This window comes from Rhinoderma darwinii, chromosome 1, assembly GCF_050947455.1.
Source record: "Rhinoderma darwinii isolate aRhiDar2 chromosome 1, aRhiDar2.hap1, whole genome shotgun sequence".
Lineage (NCBI taxonomy): Eukaryota > Metazoa > Chordata > Amphibia > Anura > Rhinodermatidae > Rhinoderma > Rhinoderma darwinii.
In genome coordinates, this window is record NC_134687.1 from 303,712,838 (window position 1) to 303,730,623 (window position 17,786).

At 44.7% G+C, this 17,786-nt stretch overlaps 1 protein-coding gene across 1 annotated transcript in view; it reads left to right on the plus strand.

The window, feature by feature from the left end:
- Positions 1-12,847: 12,847 nt before the first annotated feature.
- Positions 12,848-17,786, plus strand: part of MADCAM1 (mucosal vascular addressin cell adhesion molecule 1) — a 45,442-nt gene continuing 40,503 nt past the window's right edge. Inside the window, exon 1 of the mRNA XM_075854988.1 lies at positions 12,848-12,932. Within this exon, the coding sequence (XP_075711103.1) occupies positions 12,848-12,932 (85 nt within the window). The remainder of the gene's footprint in view (positions 12,933-17,786) is intronic.

Below are 17,786 nucleotides of genomic sequence, written 5' to 3' on the forward strand. Positions count from 1 at the left end.
TCTGAAATAGAGATTACTGGAATTTAACATGGCTTCCCATTGAAATGCTTAGGATCGAGATATGTTTATATGTGAACAGTCAACCCCAACATTAAGGAGGAAAATAAACAACACATAATGATTCAAATGTTTCTCAAAATTGTTAGGCGATATCGCTTACTATTTATATAACTGACATTCCTTAAAGGGAACCTGTCACCAGCATTTCACCTATTAAATCAGCAATACCTGGTGGTAGTGGGTGACAAATCATTTTTATGTAACCTATAATTATCTCCTAAGTCGGCTCTGTACCTTTAGTATTCAGTTTTCTAGTGTTCCTGTGCCATTTGCGAATGAGCATAAGGGGGGATTCAGACGAGCGCGATTTGCGCGCGTGCAGGCCGCGTATTTTCTGCGCATCACGCACAGCACTATAGAAGTCAATGAGGCAGTTCAAATAGTGCGTGATTCTTGCGCAGCGTTTGTTCGCTGCGTACTATACGCGACCGGTTCAAAAACTCTGCGTATTTCACGCATCACGCACCCATTGAAGTCAATGGGTGCGTGAAAATCACGCGCACCACACGGAAGCACTTCCATGGGACGAGCGTGATTCGCGCAACAGCAGTGAAAAGGATGAATGAAAACCGAAAAGCACCACGTGCTTTTCTGTTTCCGAACATCCAAACGGAGTGTCTTTGCGATGAGCGAAGCCGGACAAGCGTACCGAACTTCACCGGGTTCGGGCAAACTCGTTTTGGCCGATCCCGGCAAAAAAATTATCGGTACGCGACGTCAGGAGATAGTCACTGTCCATGGTGCTGAAAGAGTTAAACTGTTTCAGCACCATGGACAGTGACTTGCGATCCCAAAATACATTAACCTGTAAAAAAAAACCGAAGTTCTAACTTACCGATTACTCCTGTCTCCTTCCTGCAGTCCGACCTCCCGGGATGACACTTCAGTTCAAGTGACAGCTCCAGCCAATCACAGGCCAAGCACAGGCTGCAGCCAATCACAGGCTGCAGCGGTCACTTGGACTGCTGCGTCATCCAGGGAGGTGGGGCCCGATGTCAAGAGAGGCGCGTCACCAAGGACGCGTCACCAAGGACGCGTCACCAAGGCAACGGCCGGGAAGTTCTCGGTAAGTAGGAACTTTATCTTTTTTTTTTACAGGTTTTTCGCTGTTGTGTTCGGCATTCACTGTCGAGGGTGCTGAAAGATTTAGCTCTTTCAGCACCTTGGACAGTGACGGGCGTCGACAAGCCTCATCTCTATGATGCCGGCTGCGCGAAAATCACGCAGCCGCGCATCAGACACGCATGACACACGCAGCTGTCAAATGGTTTTTGCGCTCGCAAAACGCTGCGTTGTTTGCGCGCGCAAAAACGCAACGTTCGTGTGAATCTCCCCTAAGAGTCATATCTTCATTTGAAAAGAGTCATATCGTCATTCCTTAAGCCTTTCCGAGTTTACCCCGCCTCCCTACTTGTGATTGACAGCTCCTCACCTCCCCTGAGCACACACAAAATCCTGCGCCTGCGCATTTATGTCCTGTTCTGGTGCGTGCGCACAACGGGACACCATAGCGGCGCATGCGCAGTAAATAGATTTGAGGCCGGGACGAAGCAGTGAAGGGTTTCGGATCACACATGACGGGCTGATGTGCGCTATCTTAGATGAGGGCAGGCCAGTTTTTGGCAGTGGGTGGGCATAAAAGGAACGAACGAGACTGCTGGATTATTACCATTAAAAGCACAAAATGTTTGCAGACTGTTATTTACGGTCGGAGGAGGAGTTTAGGAGGGGGGATAATGGCAATGAACTTTTGACAGCAGAGGCCAGCGAGGGGTGAGTAGAGTTCAATAGGTGAAATGCTGGTGACACATTCCCTTTAAAGAATGTTGTTTTATTTCAAGAACAGTATGGCCCTGTTCACACGGTGTTCTCTGGCACTATTTTTAATGCGGAAACCACGACAAAAAAGTTTAAAAACGCCTTCCATTGATTGCAAGGCGGAGGTGTTTTTTTCTCGCGGGAAAAAGAAGCGTCATGCCCTTTCTTCAGGCGTTTCCGTCTATGACCTACCATATTCTTCAATGGGAAGCAGAGAAAACGGTTTTCGCAAAGTTTTTTGCTAACGGCGCTCGATGGCCACACCCAAAAACCGGCGCGAAAAACGCGACAAGGGTTCTGCGGCAGGTCAAAATCTGCCTCAAAATTCTTGACGGAGATTTGAGCCAGATTTTTCCGCCTGCCAAAAACTCTGCGTTAACTACACCGCGTTCCAAATTATTATGCAAATGTTATTTTTCGCTGATTTTCCTAAATAGTCGATGCAAATGACAGTCAGTATAATCTTCAAGCCATCAACCGTTAGAGTATAATGCTAATTTTATTGAACAAATCTCCTAATGATAACAGATTTTTTTTTAGAAGTAAAAAACTCAAAATGCACTGTTTAAAATTATTATGCACAACAAAGATCAAAACATTTTAAAGGTTGTAAAGAGAACTAAAATGGTAATTTGTTGAATTTGCAGCATCAGGAGGTCATATTTACAGAAATCAAAAGCTCTTTCAATCAAAAAAAAAACCTAACAGGCCAAGTTACATGTTAACCTAGGACCCCTTCTTTGATATCACCTTCACAATTCTTGCATCCATTGAATTTGTGAGTATTTGGACAGTTTCTGCTTGAATATCTTTGCAGGATGTCAGAATAGCCTCCCAGAGCTTCTGTTTTGATGTGAAATGCCTCCCACCGTCATAGATATTTTGCTTGAGGATGCTCCAAAGGTTCTCAATAGGGTTGAGGTCAGGGGAACATGGGGGCCACACCATGAGTTTCTCTCCTTTTATGCCCATTGCAAACAATGACACCGAGGTATTCTTTGCAGCATGAGATGGTGCATTGTCATGCATGAAGATAATTTTGCTACGGAAGGCACGGTTCTTTTTGTACCACGGAAGAAAGTGGTCAGTCATAAATTCTACGTATTTTGCAGAGGTCATTTTCACACCGTCAGGGACCCTAAACGGGCCTACCAGCTCTCTCCCCATGATTCCAGCCCAAAACATGACTCCGCCACCTCCTTGCTGACGTCGCAGCCTTGTTGGGACATGGTGGCCATTCACCAACCATCCACTACTCCATCCATCTGGACCATCCAGGGTTGCAAGGCACTCCTCAGTAAACAACATGGTTTGAAAATTAGTCTTCATGTATTTATGAGCCCACTGCAACCGTTTCTGCTTGTGAGCATTGTTTAGGGGTGGCCGAATAATCGCTTTATGCACACTTGCAAACCTCTGGAGGATCCTACACATTGAGGTTCGCGGGACTCCAGAGCCACCAGCGGCTTCAAATATCTGTTTGCTGCTTTGCAATGGCATTTTAGCAGCTGCTCTCCTAATCCTATTAATTTGTCTGGCAGAAACCTTCCTCATTATACCTTTATCTGAACTAACCAGTCTGTGCTCTGAATCAGCCACAATTCTTTTCACAGTACGATGATCACGCCTAAGTTTTCTTGAAATATCCAATGTTTTCATACCTTGTCCAAGGTATTGCACTATTTCACGCTTTTCGGCAGCAGAGAGATCCTTTTTCTTTCCCATATTGCTTGAAACCTGTGGCCTGCTTAATAATGTGGAACGTCGTCCTTAAGTAGTTTTCCTTTGATTGAGCACACCTGGCAAACTAATTATCACAGGTGTCTGAGATTGATTACAATGATCCAAAGAGTCCTAAGGCTGAGTTCACACAACCTATTTTCAGGCGTAAACGAGGCGTATTATGCCTCGATTTATGCCTGAAAATACGGCTACAATACGTCGGCAAACATCTGCCCATTCATTTGAATGGGTTTGCCGACGTACTGTGCCGACGACCTGTAATTTACGCGTCGTCGTTTGACAGTTGACAAACGACGACGCGTAAAATAACTGCCTCGTCAAAGAAGTGCAGGAGACTTCTTTGGACGTAATTTAAGCCGTTTTTCATTCAATTCAATGAAGAACAGCTCGAATTTACGGCCGTCAAAGACGCCTCGCATAATGCGAGAAGGAGCAATTATGTCTGAAACGACGGAGCTGTTTTCTCCTGAAAACAGTCTGTAATTTCAGACGTAAAAGGCAGCTAGCGTGTGCACATACCCTTCACACGACCTATTTTCAGACGTAAACGTATTATGCCTCGTTTTACGTCTGAAAATAGGGCTACAATACGTCGGCAAACATCTGCCCATTCATTTGAGGGGGTTTGCCGACGTACTGTGCAGACAACCTGTCATTTACGCATCGTCGTTTGACAGCTGTCAAACGATGATGTGTAAAATAACTGCCTCGGCAAAGAAGTGCAGGACACTTCTTTGCAACGTAATTTGAGCCGTTCTTCATTGAAATCAATGAAGAGCAGCTCAAGATTTACGAGCGTCAAAGACGCCTCGCAAAATGTGAGGAGGAGCTTTTACGTCTGAAACGACGCAGCTGTTTTCTCCTGAAAACAGTCTGTCTTTTCAGACGTAAAAGCCACTTCTCGTGTGCACATACCCTGAGGGTATGTGCACACGATGAGAGGCATTTACGTGTGAAAAGACAGACTGTTTTCAAGAGAAAACAGCTGCCTCGTTTCACACGTAAATGCTCCTCCTCGTAATATACGAGGCGTCTGTGACGCTCGTAAATCTTGAGCTGCTCTTCATTGAGTTCAATGAAGAACGGCTCAAATTACGTTGCAAAGAAGTGCCCTGCACTTCTTTGCCGAGGCAGTCAATTTACGCGTCGTCGTTTGACAGCTGTCAAACGACGACGCGTAAATTACAGGTCATCTGCACAGTACGTCGGCAAACCCATTCAATTGAATGGGCAGATGTTTGCCGACGTATTGTAGCCCTATTTTCAGGTGTAAAACGAGGCATAATACGCCTCGTTTACGCCTGAAAATAGGTCGTGTGAACCCAGCCTAAGACACAATACCATCCATGAGTTTAAGTGAAAAACTAATAATTAAATGTTTATGATTATGACACTTAAATCCAATGTTCATAATAATTTGGAACACGGTGTAGTCCTATGCCTTTATAAAACCAGGTTTTTATTTGCAAATTTAAAATCGCATAAAGAAGGCTATGTTCACACGCTTATCAAAAAAAACAGCTGAAAATACGGAGCTGTTTTCAAGGGAAAAGCCTCTGATTCAAGCCTCTGGTTTTCAGCAGTTTTTTAAGCAACTTACGTTTTTGCGGCGTTTTTTTATGGCCGTTTTTGGAGCTGTTTTTCTATTGAGTGAATGAAAAACGACTCCAAAAACGGCTCAACAAGTGACATGCACTTCTTTTTTATAGGGCTTTTTTTACGCGCCGTTTTATAAACACACCTTGGGAACGATACGCCGTTTTTCCCATTGAAATCAATGGGCAGATGTTTGGAGGCGTTCAGCCCCCTGTATTTTCAGCCGTTTTTCGCTGCGTTTACGGCACGAAAAATGGTTGAAAATAGGCCGTGTGAACATACCCTAAGAACCGCTTATGTCTTTCAGGTTTCCAAAGCCCTTACAAATTTTTCCTTGGCATCAACTATGCAGCCCCTGCACAAAGCCATAAGGTTCACAGGAACTGACAATCACAGCAAGATAAAAATAAGAGAAAATGCTAATGAAAAATGAGAAAACACAAAACTTGAAAAATAAAATACAGATGCAAATACTGCGCTTAACCCCTTAATGACCAGGCGTTTTTGCACATTAATGACCAAGCAATTTTTTCTTTTAATTTTCTCCATTGCATTTCGGAGTCATAACTTTTTTCTTTTTCCATCGGCATAGCCGAATGAGGGCTTGTTTTTTTTTGTATGTTGTTTTTTGTAGTTGTATATTTTAATTGCACCATATTTGGGTGCACGTAGTATATTGATAAACTTTTATTTACGTCTTTTTCCAGCATTGTTTTTCGCGTTTTAAAATTACGCCGTTTACTCTGCAGCATGAATAACATTGTTCCTTTATTCGATAGGTCGGCACGAATGTGTTGATACTAAATATGTATTTTTTTTTAAATGTTTTACTATGTTTGCACAAAAAAACCCTTTTAAAAATGCATTCCAAGAGCCGTAATTTTTTTATTTTTCCGTCGATGTAGCCATATGTGGGCTTGTTTTTTGCGGGACAAGGTGTCGTTTTCATTGGTACTATTTTGGGATACATGGGACTTATTAATTAACTTTTATTTGATATTTTTTGAGGAGAATGGAAAAAAAAAAAGGAATTTTGCCGTTGTTTTTGTGCGCCTTTCACCCAGTGGTTTAATCAAAGTGTTAACTTCATTGTTAGAGTCGTTACGACACCAGATATGTGTATTTTTATTTATTTTTTACACTTTTCCTAAATAAAACCATTTTATGAAAAAAGAGTGTTTTTATTTTTACTGTAATCCTTTTTTTTTTCCCCATAAACTTTAGTTAACTGTTTTTAAATTTTAGTGCCACCAGGGGACTTCACCATACGATCTTCTAATCGCAGATATAATGCCTAAAACGGACAGTTCATCTATTAGGCAATGCCTCTGGCATAGGCGGTTACTAAAGACAGACCTGGGGTCCTTTATTAGGCCCCCAGCTGCCATGGACACCCATCGGCACGTTGCGGGTGTGCCAATGGGGTGACAGAGGGTGCTCCCTCTATTAAACCCCTTAGACACCTTAGAAGTCGCGGTCGCTATTGACCGCGGGATCTAAGGGGTTAAACTGCCGGAATCAGAGTGTTCTTCGGCATTTGTGGCAGGAGCCCGGCTGTGTATAACGGCCGTGCTCCAGCCAGGGCCGCCATCAGGGGGGTATTAGGGGTACTACTGTAGGGGGCCCGGCCAAACTTAATTGAAAGGGGGGCCCGGCAACTGCCGCGACTTTCCTTTGGTAGAAAAAAACAGGCCCCTGCAATGGGGCCTGTTCTTTTCACCAAAGCAATGTCGTGAGCTGCGGGCCCCCCTCTCGTCAAACACTGCCGTGAGCTGCGGGCCCCCCTCTCATCTAACACCGACGCGAACGACCGCAAGCGCGCACCGGCGTGCTCGTTACCGCAAACGCGCGCTCACGCGCGAACGACCGGGCACGCCGGAAAGCAACCCGCTCGTGCCCGGCGCCGAGAGGGATGCGGTGCGCACGCACAAAAAGTACAGCGACCAAAAAGTACAGCAACCAATCAACTGGGAAGAGCAGCCACACAGGGACAGCGGCGCAACAACTTCCAAAACCGCCTCCCATTGATTTAATCTGAAATCAATGGGAGCCAGTCGCGGAAAAAAGAAAAAGCAGCACGTCCTTTCTTGCCGCGGTTCCGCCTCTGACCTCCCATCGAAATCAATGGGAGGCAGAAAATGCATTTTTCCCTGCGTTTTTTTGTCTGCTGTCCTCAATCGCCGCGGGCAAAAAACGCGGCAAGATAGTGTGGGCAGGTCAAAATCTGCCTCAAAATTCGGTGCGCGGTTCCAGGCGGTCGCGGGTGCGCATGTGCGGGAGTTTGCGGGTGCGCGCGAACGGTCGCACGGGCGGCAGTGTTTGACGGCCCCCATGACGACCCCCATGCTACCCAGGGCCGCCATCAGGGGGGGTATTATGGGTACTGATGTGAGAGGCCCGGCCAAACCTAATTGAAAGGGGGGCCCGCAGCTCACGACATTCTTTTGGTGAAAAAAACAAGCCCCATTGCAGGGGCCTGTTTTTTTTTTCTACCAAAGGCAAGTCGCGGCAGTTGCCGGGCCCCCCTTTCAATTAGGTTTGGCCGGGCCTCTCACATCAGTACCCATAATACCCCCTCTGATGGCGGCCCTGGGTACCATGATATAGTGCTGGACGGAGTACCGTTAACAGGCGGTGCCACGGTAGGGGGGCCCAGAAAATTTAGCTGTAGGGGGCCCTGAAATTCCTGGCTCCAGCCACTGATCTCATGGGTACAGTGGCAGTACCCACGAGATACGCGCAATGGATATATCCGTCACTATTCGGGAACAAGCATCCACTTGTGACGGATATATCCGCCACTAGTCGTTAATGGAGTTAGTGCCGTATTTTTATATTTTCGTCATGTGCATGACTAATCCATCTACAGCAGCTTGCTAAAAGTTTGAGATATTTTTCAGTGTTAAACGGACAGTGAAACAGAGCAATGTACTCTATCTCCCCCCCAGAAAAATAAATACATTTTTGCATACATATCAGAGATAGCATATCTATAAGACTAAGGCTCCTATAGCTGCACCGCTGGATAGAATTGGATGCATTGTCCCAGCAGACAGCATCATACATGATGGGCTTAGATACATGGCACGAGACGACAGTATCACACATCATAGGCTCAGATATGTGGCCCCAGCAGACTGTATTACACATGATGGGCTTAGATACATGGCCCCAGCAGACAGTATCACACATGATAGGCTTAGATACATGGCCCCAGCAGACAGTATCACACTGTGCTGTGAAACAAGCTGGGCATGAATGAAGGGAAGTGTATGATGCGGATTGGTCACTGATTGGGCAGCGTCATACACTTCACTTTACAACACCCACTTGGTAAAAAGTAAAAACACGACCAGTTGGTCATTAAGAACTAATTAGCATAAATATAAAATTGTTCATAACTTGCTAAAAAAAATGATCGTTTTTCAAAATAAAAACCACTGTTGTTATCTACATTACAGTGCCGATCACATTATGTAGGAGATAGGGCAATTATAATCTGGTGACCGAGCCCCTTTAAGGCTCAGAGCCCATTTTTCAAATCTGACATTTCACTTTATGTGGTAATAACGTCGGAATGCTTAAACTTATCCAAGCGATTCTGAGATTGTTTTCTCGCGAGACGTTGGGTTTTATTTTAGTGGTAAAATTTGGTCGATATATTCACTGTTTATTTGTGAAAAATAGCAAAATTTAGAGAAAATGTTAAAAAAAAAAAAATTATTCTGAATTTAACTGCATCTGCTTGTAAGACACAGGGTTATACCACCCAAAATAGTTACTAGTTCACATTTCCCATATGTTGGCATCATTTTTTGAACATTCTTTTATTTTTCTAGGACGTTACAAGGCTTAGAACATACGCAGCAATTTCTTATATTTAGAATAAAATGTCAAAAGCCTCTTTTTTTTTAGGTTCCAGTTCAGTTCTGAAGTTGCTTTGAGGGGCCTATATATTAGAAACCCCCATCAAACACTCCATTTTAGAAACTAGAACCCTCAAAGTATTCACAACAGCATTTAGAAAGTTTATTAACCCTTTTCACAAGAATTTAAAACAAAGTAGAGGTAACCAGCGTAGCCCTCTGAGCTACGCTGTTTCCGTAACTCCCATAGTAGTGAATGGCAGTTATGGAAGCAGCGTAGCATGCAAGCTATGCTGTTTTCATAACTCACGACCATATAACCTTTTTGTCTAATTTCACCTGATTCAGCCACAACGCAGAGCGACAGAACGGGGTTTAGGGGCCCCTGCTCTGGAGATAGGTGCTGACGTTTATGATATATCCTGTGGATATGTCATAAATGCTACCCTCATGGGAAAACCCCTGTAAGTCTTGTATAAAAAAAAACTTCCCAATATCAGCTCCAATTTTGGGATTCCCCATAAAACTTTCTTCATTTTCTCCACCTCTTCACATTAATTTCCCTGCATCCCAAAAAGTCCGCACAATCAGTACAGGTCACGTGGAGAGATATATATTGGCAGCATAAGGACAGAGTAGAGAAAGAAAGGAACTACTTTGAGGAACTATTTTGAATCACAGCCATGGCTCCTTGTTTACTCTGCTGCATTATCCTTAAACTCTTCCTTCTAAGCAATGGTAAGACCCATGAAAAATCCCAATTTTTCCTACTTTACACTTCCTCACTGTATTGTAGAAATCTATTTGTATTTACATTTTAGTCATATTGAAATGATCTTCCTTATCTCTTGTCTCTTATATTGCTATGTGATTGTTATGTTAGAAAAGCTTGAAGGGTTCCTGTATCCTGCACAATTTGTGTTTGTTTTACTAAGGCCTTATTCACACGGGCATTGCGCATCTCAGACGTGAAAAATGTCAGTTTTTCATGTCCGAGGTGCATCCGTGCTCTGCGCTGCGGGATGCGATGTCACGGGATGCGATAACTAGAGTCTATGGAGGGATGCGTGAAGCGTGAATAAATAGGACATGTCCTATTTTCTCACGGACCCTTCACACGGTCCGTTAAAACAATGGCCGTGTGACCGGCCACATTGAATTACATAGGTCCGTGTGACGGCCTTTGTTTTGACAGCCGTCACACGGACGTATAACACGCTTGTGTAAATAAGGCCTAAATGTTCGATGAGTCCGCCAATGACACATTTTTTTCAAATTCTTGGCTCTAGGACTTTAGGCGGCATGTGTAGTACTGCAAAACATCTTGATATTCCAGCTTTAACTATATAAACGAGAAACATACTAAATGTCTATGCATACCAGAGCTGCATACATAGAGATCAATGAATGTAGCCTTTCAATACAGTAAAATTCTGGCCAAAGAAACCCTTAGGAAGCTTTTAAAGTGTAACTAAAAGTTCAACAAACTTCTCACATGTCATAGTCACGTGTCAGAGGTTTTGATTGGCGGAGGTCCATGCACTGAGACCGCCACCAATCGCTAAAACGAAGCAACAGAAGCGCTCGTGTGAGCGCTGAGCTGCTTCGTTTCTGTTCGGCTTTTTTCAGAAATCTATGTAGCGGTGTACAGACTCAATAGAAAGTCTATGCGCCCGTACTCCGCTACATCAGCTTCCCGGAAAAAGCCGAACAGAAACTATGTGGCTGAGTGCTCACACGAGCGCTTCTGCCACTTCATTTTAGCGATTGATGGGGGTCTCAGTGCTCGGACCCCCACCAATTCAAACTTCTGACATGTCACTATGACATGTCATAAGTTTGTGATAGATAGATAGATAGATAGATAGATAGATAGATAGATAGATAGATAGATAGATAGATAGATAGATAGATAGATAGATAGATAGATAGATAGATAGATAGATAGATAGAAATACATTAATACATAGATGGACAGAATTTCGCTAGCTCTGATGTATGACTGTTCAAAGTATATTTTGGCAGCTATTATAATGATTTTCCCATATGGCTGGTCTCACACGGCCGTTATACAGCAGCATTTTAGCAAACATTATATGGCCGCCCCACAGTTCAACTGAACATAGATATAGATAGGTTTCTATAGTAATTCAAGTTTGGTTTAGTAGAATTGTGGTGGTTCCAGGTGTTGTGGCCGTGTGGCTACATTACTGCCATGTGAAAGCAGCCTATAGCTGGTAAAAAATGACTTACTGTAATCTAGCAACTATTGTGCAATTATAATACAGTATCTATAACACTTCATCATCGTATCACAAAATCGGATACACTTGCACCTGTCGCACAGTATCCTGGCAGTATTCCTAGTGGTCAATCATATATATTTTTCACACTAGATATGAGATTATTCCATTGTAATATAATTTCTGTGACAAGCATAAAATGAGAGGTTAACCAGAATGTACCTATGGATTACTACTCCTAGCGGATACTTGCAGACAGCTCCTGATTCCTACTCCACTAACATTGCAAGTAGGTGAGCATATAAGACAATGTCACAGCATGTCAGCCCCATCTGGTTCTTCGAATACCCACATTGATCTATTAAAGAGATTAGCAGACAGCATTAATATTGTATTCCACAATACAAATACAATAGAAATCTAGTTTATAGGACATACAAAGGAGTAATTCTGGTTTAATCTGACAGCCATCTGAATGACTATGTTTTGGGACATCGGTCTGAGCTCTAATAGTTGCAAAAAAAAAAAAGCCCTATTATTGTCCATTATGAGGTTTCCATTCGAATCACTGTTTAAACCATATGTCTAACTGGTGGCCCGGGGTGTATGCACAGGGCCCCAGGGTAGGGGCCAATTCTTTTGATGTAGCTGCCTTCCCCACGATAATGATTAGATGTAAATGCCTTTGTATGCCAAATTCTCTGCCCAACCATGATGAAGAGTTACTCTGTTTTCTCCTCTTATGGGGTACAGTGATATCTCTGTGTGTGTCTATGTTTGGACTTTTTATACACCTGTATTTGTAGTCTGTGTTCCCTCCATATGTATTTTGCCAATAGCAAGAACAGATCCCAAATTATCTTTTTTTCTACATCCAACCTTTATTTTTTTTTATTTTTTTAAGCTAAATAAAACATATGGGTTAAGTGTAGACACAAATACAGCTGTGTAAAAAATAATTATATTTCAATATAATTTGAATTTAAATTGCATATATTTTAAACAACGGTATAAATACTCAGAATAAAGACACAATGTACACTTAACGTAGGTTTTCCTTCCAATCGACCTGCAATCGGGGGTAGCTAGAATACCAATACACATATAACACACCACTCAAAAAATTTACCTCACCCTCACCTTAAAGTTTGTATTCCCGCATTTTTCTGTATATATCCAGCCCTCTCATATTTCCCAGCACATTCCGCCCCCTTACATCACATCTCTCTTGCTTTACAACACACACATCCCATTGCAGAACATTTTCCCTTTATGTCATTCACACACCTGTTAAGAAGCCAGCCAATCAGAGTCAAGCTTATTCAATTTTATGCACTTATGTCAACTTATTTGCTCCATACTTACAGGCTGTCAGTCAGGGCATATGCAGGATTTTCTCTAGGGGGGGGGGTTAAAAAAATAAATTATGAAGCTTTGGCCGGACTTGAAGTGCTGTGTAGTGCAGTGTCGGCCCCCCCCCCCCCATTCTCGCAGCTCCTATCACAGCAGGCTGAGCTGAAGATGTGGGTGCTGGTTACCCTGGAGAAAGGTTCCTGGGATCCTTTCTCCCAAAACACCAACTGCGACATCCTCTGCTTAGCCTGCTGTACTGTACACAGCCTGCCCGGCCTGTCCTAGCGCTGCTGTGCTGGGAGAGAACACTTGCGATCTGTAGTAGTAATAGTAGTAGCAGAAAGTGATCTCTTCCAGTGCTAGGACTGGTTGTGTACAGTACAGCAAGCAGAGGATGTGGCTGCCGGTGTTCGTGGAGAAAGGCAGCTGCATCCTCTGCTCAGCAGAATCTTCTATACCTTATACAGCCTTTAAATATGACATTTTTACAGTTACCATGTGATACCACTATACAGGGTAAAATAATTCCTTCACACTATGACCACATATTACCACCTCATAGTGACTGAATAATATCACCATACTGTTTACTGAATAATACCACCACACCATGACCACATATTACCGCCACATAGTGATTGAATAATGCCACCATACTGTTTACTGAATAATACCACCACACCATGATTACATATTACCACCACATAGTGACTGAATGATACCCCCATACTGTTACTGAATAATACCACCACACCTTACCCACATCGTGAATGAATAATACCCCCATACTGTTACTGAATAATACCTCCATACTGTTATTAAATAATACTGCCACCCCATAACCACATAGTGACTGAACAATACCACCATACTGTTACTGAATAGTACCCCCACACCATGACCACATAGTGACTGAATAATACCCCCATACTGTTACTGACTAATACTGTTAAGGATCTGCCAGGCACAGCTTCTGTATCCACGCCAATAGGTAATCAGTCTGCACCTGCTTCTATGTCTGTGAGACTGACTCCATCTTCCACCACTCAGGATGGCAGGCTTAGGAGTGGGAGAGCCTATCACAGCCTGGCCAGACGGAGCTAGCTTCCGCCCTCTGCCTATTTATACCTGCCTTTCCTGTTCCTCCTTGCTTGTGATTCTTCTCGTTTTGTTTCCTGGCCCTGCTGCAGCTTCTTGAACCGTTTGACCCTGCTTCATATTGACCCTGGCTTACTGACTACTCTCCTGCTCTGCGTTTGGTACCTCGTACACTCCTGGTTTAACTTGGCTCGTTCACCACTCTTGTTGCTCACAGTGTTGCCGTGGGCAACTGCCCCTTTTCCCTTGCTTCTGTGTACCCTTATCTGTTTGTCTGTCGGGCACTTATTGAGCGTAGGGACCGTCGCCCAGTTGTACCCCGTCGCCTAGAGCGGGTCGTTGCAAGTAGGCAGGGATTGAGTGGCGGGTAGATTAGTGCTCACTTGTCTGTTTCCTTTCCCCCATCATTACATAATCACAAGCCCATTTACCTACTCTACCCTGGTCCCTCACACTACTATGGACCCCCTTGAGACCCTGGTTCAGCAAATGCAGGGTCTCTCCCTACAGGTCAAGGCCCTGGCTCAGAGGGTCAACCAGCCTGACGCTACCATGGTAGTGCCCCTCACCTCACCTCTTGAACCCCACCTCAAGTTGCCTGACCGGTTCTCAGGGGACCGGAAGACTTTTCTCTCCTTTCGGGAGAGTTGTAGGCTCTATTTTCGTTTAAAGCCCCACTCCTCAGGTTCTGAGAGCCAGCGGGTGTGTATAATTATGTCCCGGCTCCAGGAAGGGTCCCAAGAATGGGCCTTCTCCTTGGCTCCTGACGCCCCTGAACTTTCCTCCGTTGATCGTTTCTTTTCTGCTCTCGGACTCATTTATGACGAGAATGACAGGACTGCCTTTGCCGAGAGTCAGCTGGTGACCTTACGTCAGGGTAAGAGACCTGTTGAGGAGTATTGCTCTGACTTTAGGAAGTGGTGCGTAGCTTCTCGGTGGAATGACCCTGCCTTAAGGTGCCAGTTTAGGTTGGGTCTGTCGAACGCCCTGAAAGACCTGCTAGTTAGCTATCCCTCTTCTGACTCCCTAGACCAGGTTATGGCTTTAGCGGTACGACTTGACCGACGTCTCAGGGAACGACAACGTGAACGTTTTGGTGTTTTCTCCTCTGACTCCCCCATGATGCCTCCCGAGGTTCCGTTGCTTCGTTCTTCCACGGAAGACTCGGAGGTACCTATGCAACTCGGGGCCTCCGTGTCCCCCCAACAACGTAGAGAGTTCCGCAGGAAGAATGGTCTCTGCTTCTATTGTGGGGATGACAAGCATCAAGTGAACACCTGTCCTAGGCGTAAGAATAAGCAGCCGGAAAACTTCCGCGCCTAAGTGATCATCGGGGAGGTCACTTGGGCGCACAGGTATTTCCCGTAAATATGAAACGTAATAAAATCTTGCTTCCCTTTCAGGTCTCTTTTGGTGGTAGGTCTGCTACCGGCAGTGCCTTCGTGGATTCAGGGTCGTCTGCTAATATCATGTCTGTGGAATTTGCTATGTCTCTAGCTATGCCTTTGATTGATTTGCCTAAACCTGTCCCAGTAGTGGGTATCGACTCCACTCCTCTTGCTAATGGTTATTTTACACAGCATACCCCTGTTTTTGAAATCCTTGTTGGCTCCATGCATTTGGAGCAGTGCTCTGTACTGTTGATGCAGGGATTATCGTCCGATTTGGTTTTAGGCCTTCCCTGGTTGCAGTTGCATAATCCCACGTTTGACTGGAATACTGGGGATCTTACCAAATGGGGTAATGAATGCTTGACGTCATGTTTTTCTGTTAATTCTATTTCTCCCCCTGAGGAGGTGAACATGCTACCTGAGTTTGTTCAGGACTTCGTGATGTTTTCTCTAAAGAGGCCTCCGAAGTGTTACCTCCTCATAGAGAATACGATTGCGCTATCGATTTGGTACCAAGAGCTAAGCTCCCTAAGGGTAGGATATTTAATCTCTCTTGTCCCGAACGTGAAGCCATGAGAGAGTATATCCAGGAATGCCTGGCCAAGGGTTACATTCGCCCCTCTACTTCTCCGCTAGGTGCTGGCTTCTTCTTCGTAGGGAAGAAGGATGGTGGTCTTAGGCCATGCATTGACTACCGTAACTTGAATAAGGTCACTGTAAGGAACCAGTATCCCCTTCCTTTGATTCCTGATCTCTTCAATCAGGTTCAGGGGGCCCAATGCTTTCTCTAAGTTTGATCTATGGGGGGCGTATAACCTTATCCGCATCAAAGAGGGGGATGAGTGGAAGACTGCGTTTAACATGCCCGAAGGTCATTTAGAATACCTCGTCATGCCCTTTGGGTTGTGTAATGCTCCCGCGGTCTTCCAGAATTTCATAAATGAGATTTTAAGAGATTACCTGGGGGTATTTCTTGTAGTGTACCTTGATGACATACTTGTGTTTTCCAAGGACTGGTCCTCCCACATTGAGCATGTCAGGAAGGTGCTCCAGGTCTTTCGGGAAAACAAACTGTTTGCGAAGACCGAAAAATGTGTGTTTGGGGTGCAGGAGATACCATTTTTGGGTCAAATCCTCACTCCTCATGAATTCCGCATGGACCCCGCCAAGGTCCAGGCTGTGGCGGAATGGGTCCAGCTTGCCTCCCTGAAGGCGTTACAGTACTTCTTGGGGTTCGCTAATTATTACAGGAGATTTATTGCTAACTTCTCGGTCATCGCTAAGCCTCTTACGGATCTCACTCGCAAAGGTGCCGATCTCCTCCACTGGCCTCCTGAGGCTGTCCAGGCTTTTGAGGTCCTTAAGAAGTGCTTTATCTCGGCCCCGGTGCTGGTTCAGCCCAACCAAATGGAGCCATTTATCGTGGAGGTTGACGCGTCCGAGGTGGGAGTGGGGGCTGTCTAGTCCCAGGGTACCAGGTCCCTCACCCATCTCCGTCCCTGTGCCTACTTCTCCAGGAAGTTTTCGCCCACTGAGAGTAACTATGATATTGGCAACCGCAAACTCTTAGCCATTAAATGGGCATTTGAAGAGTGGTGCCACTTCCTGGAGGGGGATAGGCACCAGGTAACGGTCCTTACCGACCACAAGAATCTGGTTTTCCTAGAATCTGCCCGGAGGCTAAACCCGAGACAAGCTCGATGGGCGTTATTTTTTACCAGATTCAACTTTTTGGTTACCTATAGGGCTGGGTCTAAAAATATTAAGGCTGATGCACTGTCGCGTAGCTTCATGGCCAGCCCCCCTTCGGAGGAAGATCCTGCTTGTATTTTGCCTCCAGGTATAATCATTTCCTCTATTGATTCTGATTTAGTCTCTGAAATTGTGGCTGATCAAGGTTCAGCTCCCGGGAACCTTCCTGAGAACAAGCTGTTTGTTCCCCTGCAATTCCGCTAAGGGTACTTAGGGAAAATCATGACTCCGCACTATCTGGTCATCCAGGCATCCTGGGTACCAAGCACCTCATTGCCAGAAACTATTGGTGGCCTGGGTTGCCTAAAGACGTTAAGGCCTACGTCGCCACTTGTGAGGTTTGTGCTAGGTCCAAGACTCCCAGGTCCCGACCAGCGGGCTTACTACGTTCTTTGCCCATTCCCCAGAGACCTTGGACCCATATATCCATGGATTTTATCACCGATTTGCCTCCATCTCAAGGTAAGTCGGTGGTGTGGGTTGTAGTAGACCGCTTCAGTAAGATGTGCCACTTTGTGCCCCTCAAGAAACTACCCAATGCTAAGACGTTAGCTACCTTGTTTGTCAAACACATCCTGCGTCTCCATGGGTTCCCTGTCAATATTGTTTCTGACAGAGGGGTACAATTTGTTTCTTTGTTTTGGAGAGCCTTCTGTAAAAAGTTGGCGATTGATCTGTACTTCTCCTCTGCCTTCCATCCTGAAACTAATGGCCAAACCGAGAGGACTAATCAGTCTCTAGAACAATATTTAAGGTGTTTTATCTCTGACTGTCAATATGATTGGGTCTCATTCATTCCCCTCGCCGAATTTTCCCTTAATAACCGGTTCAGTAACTCGTCAGGGGTCTCCCCCTTTTTCTGTACT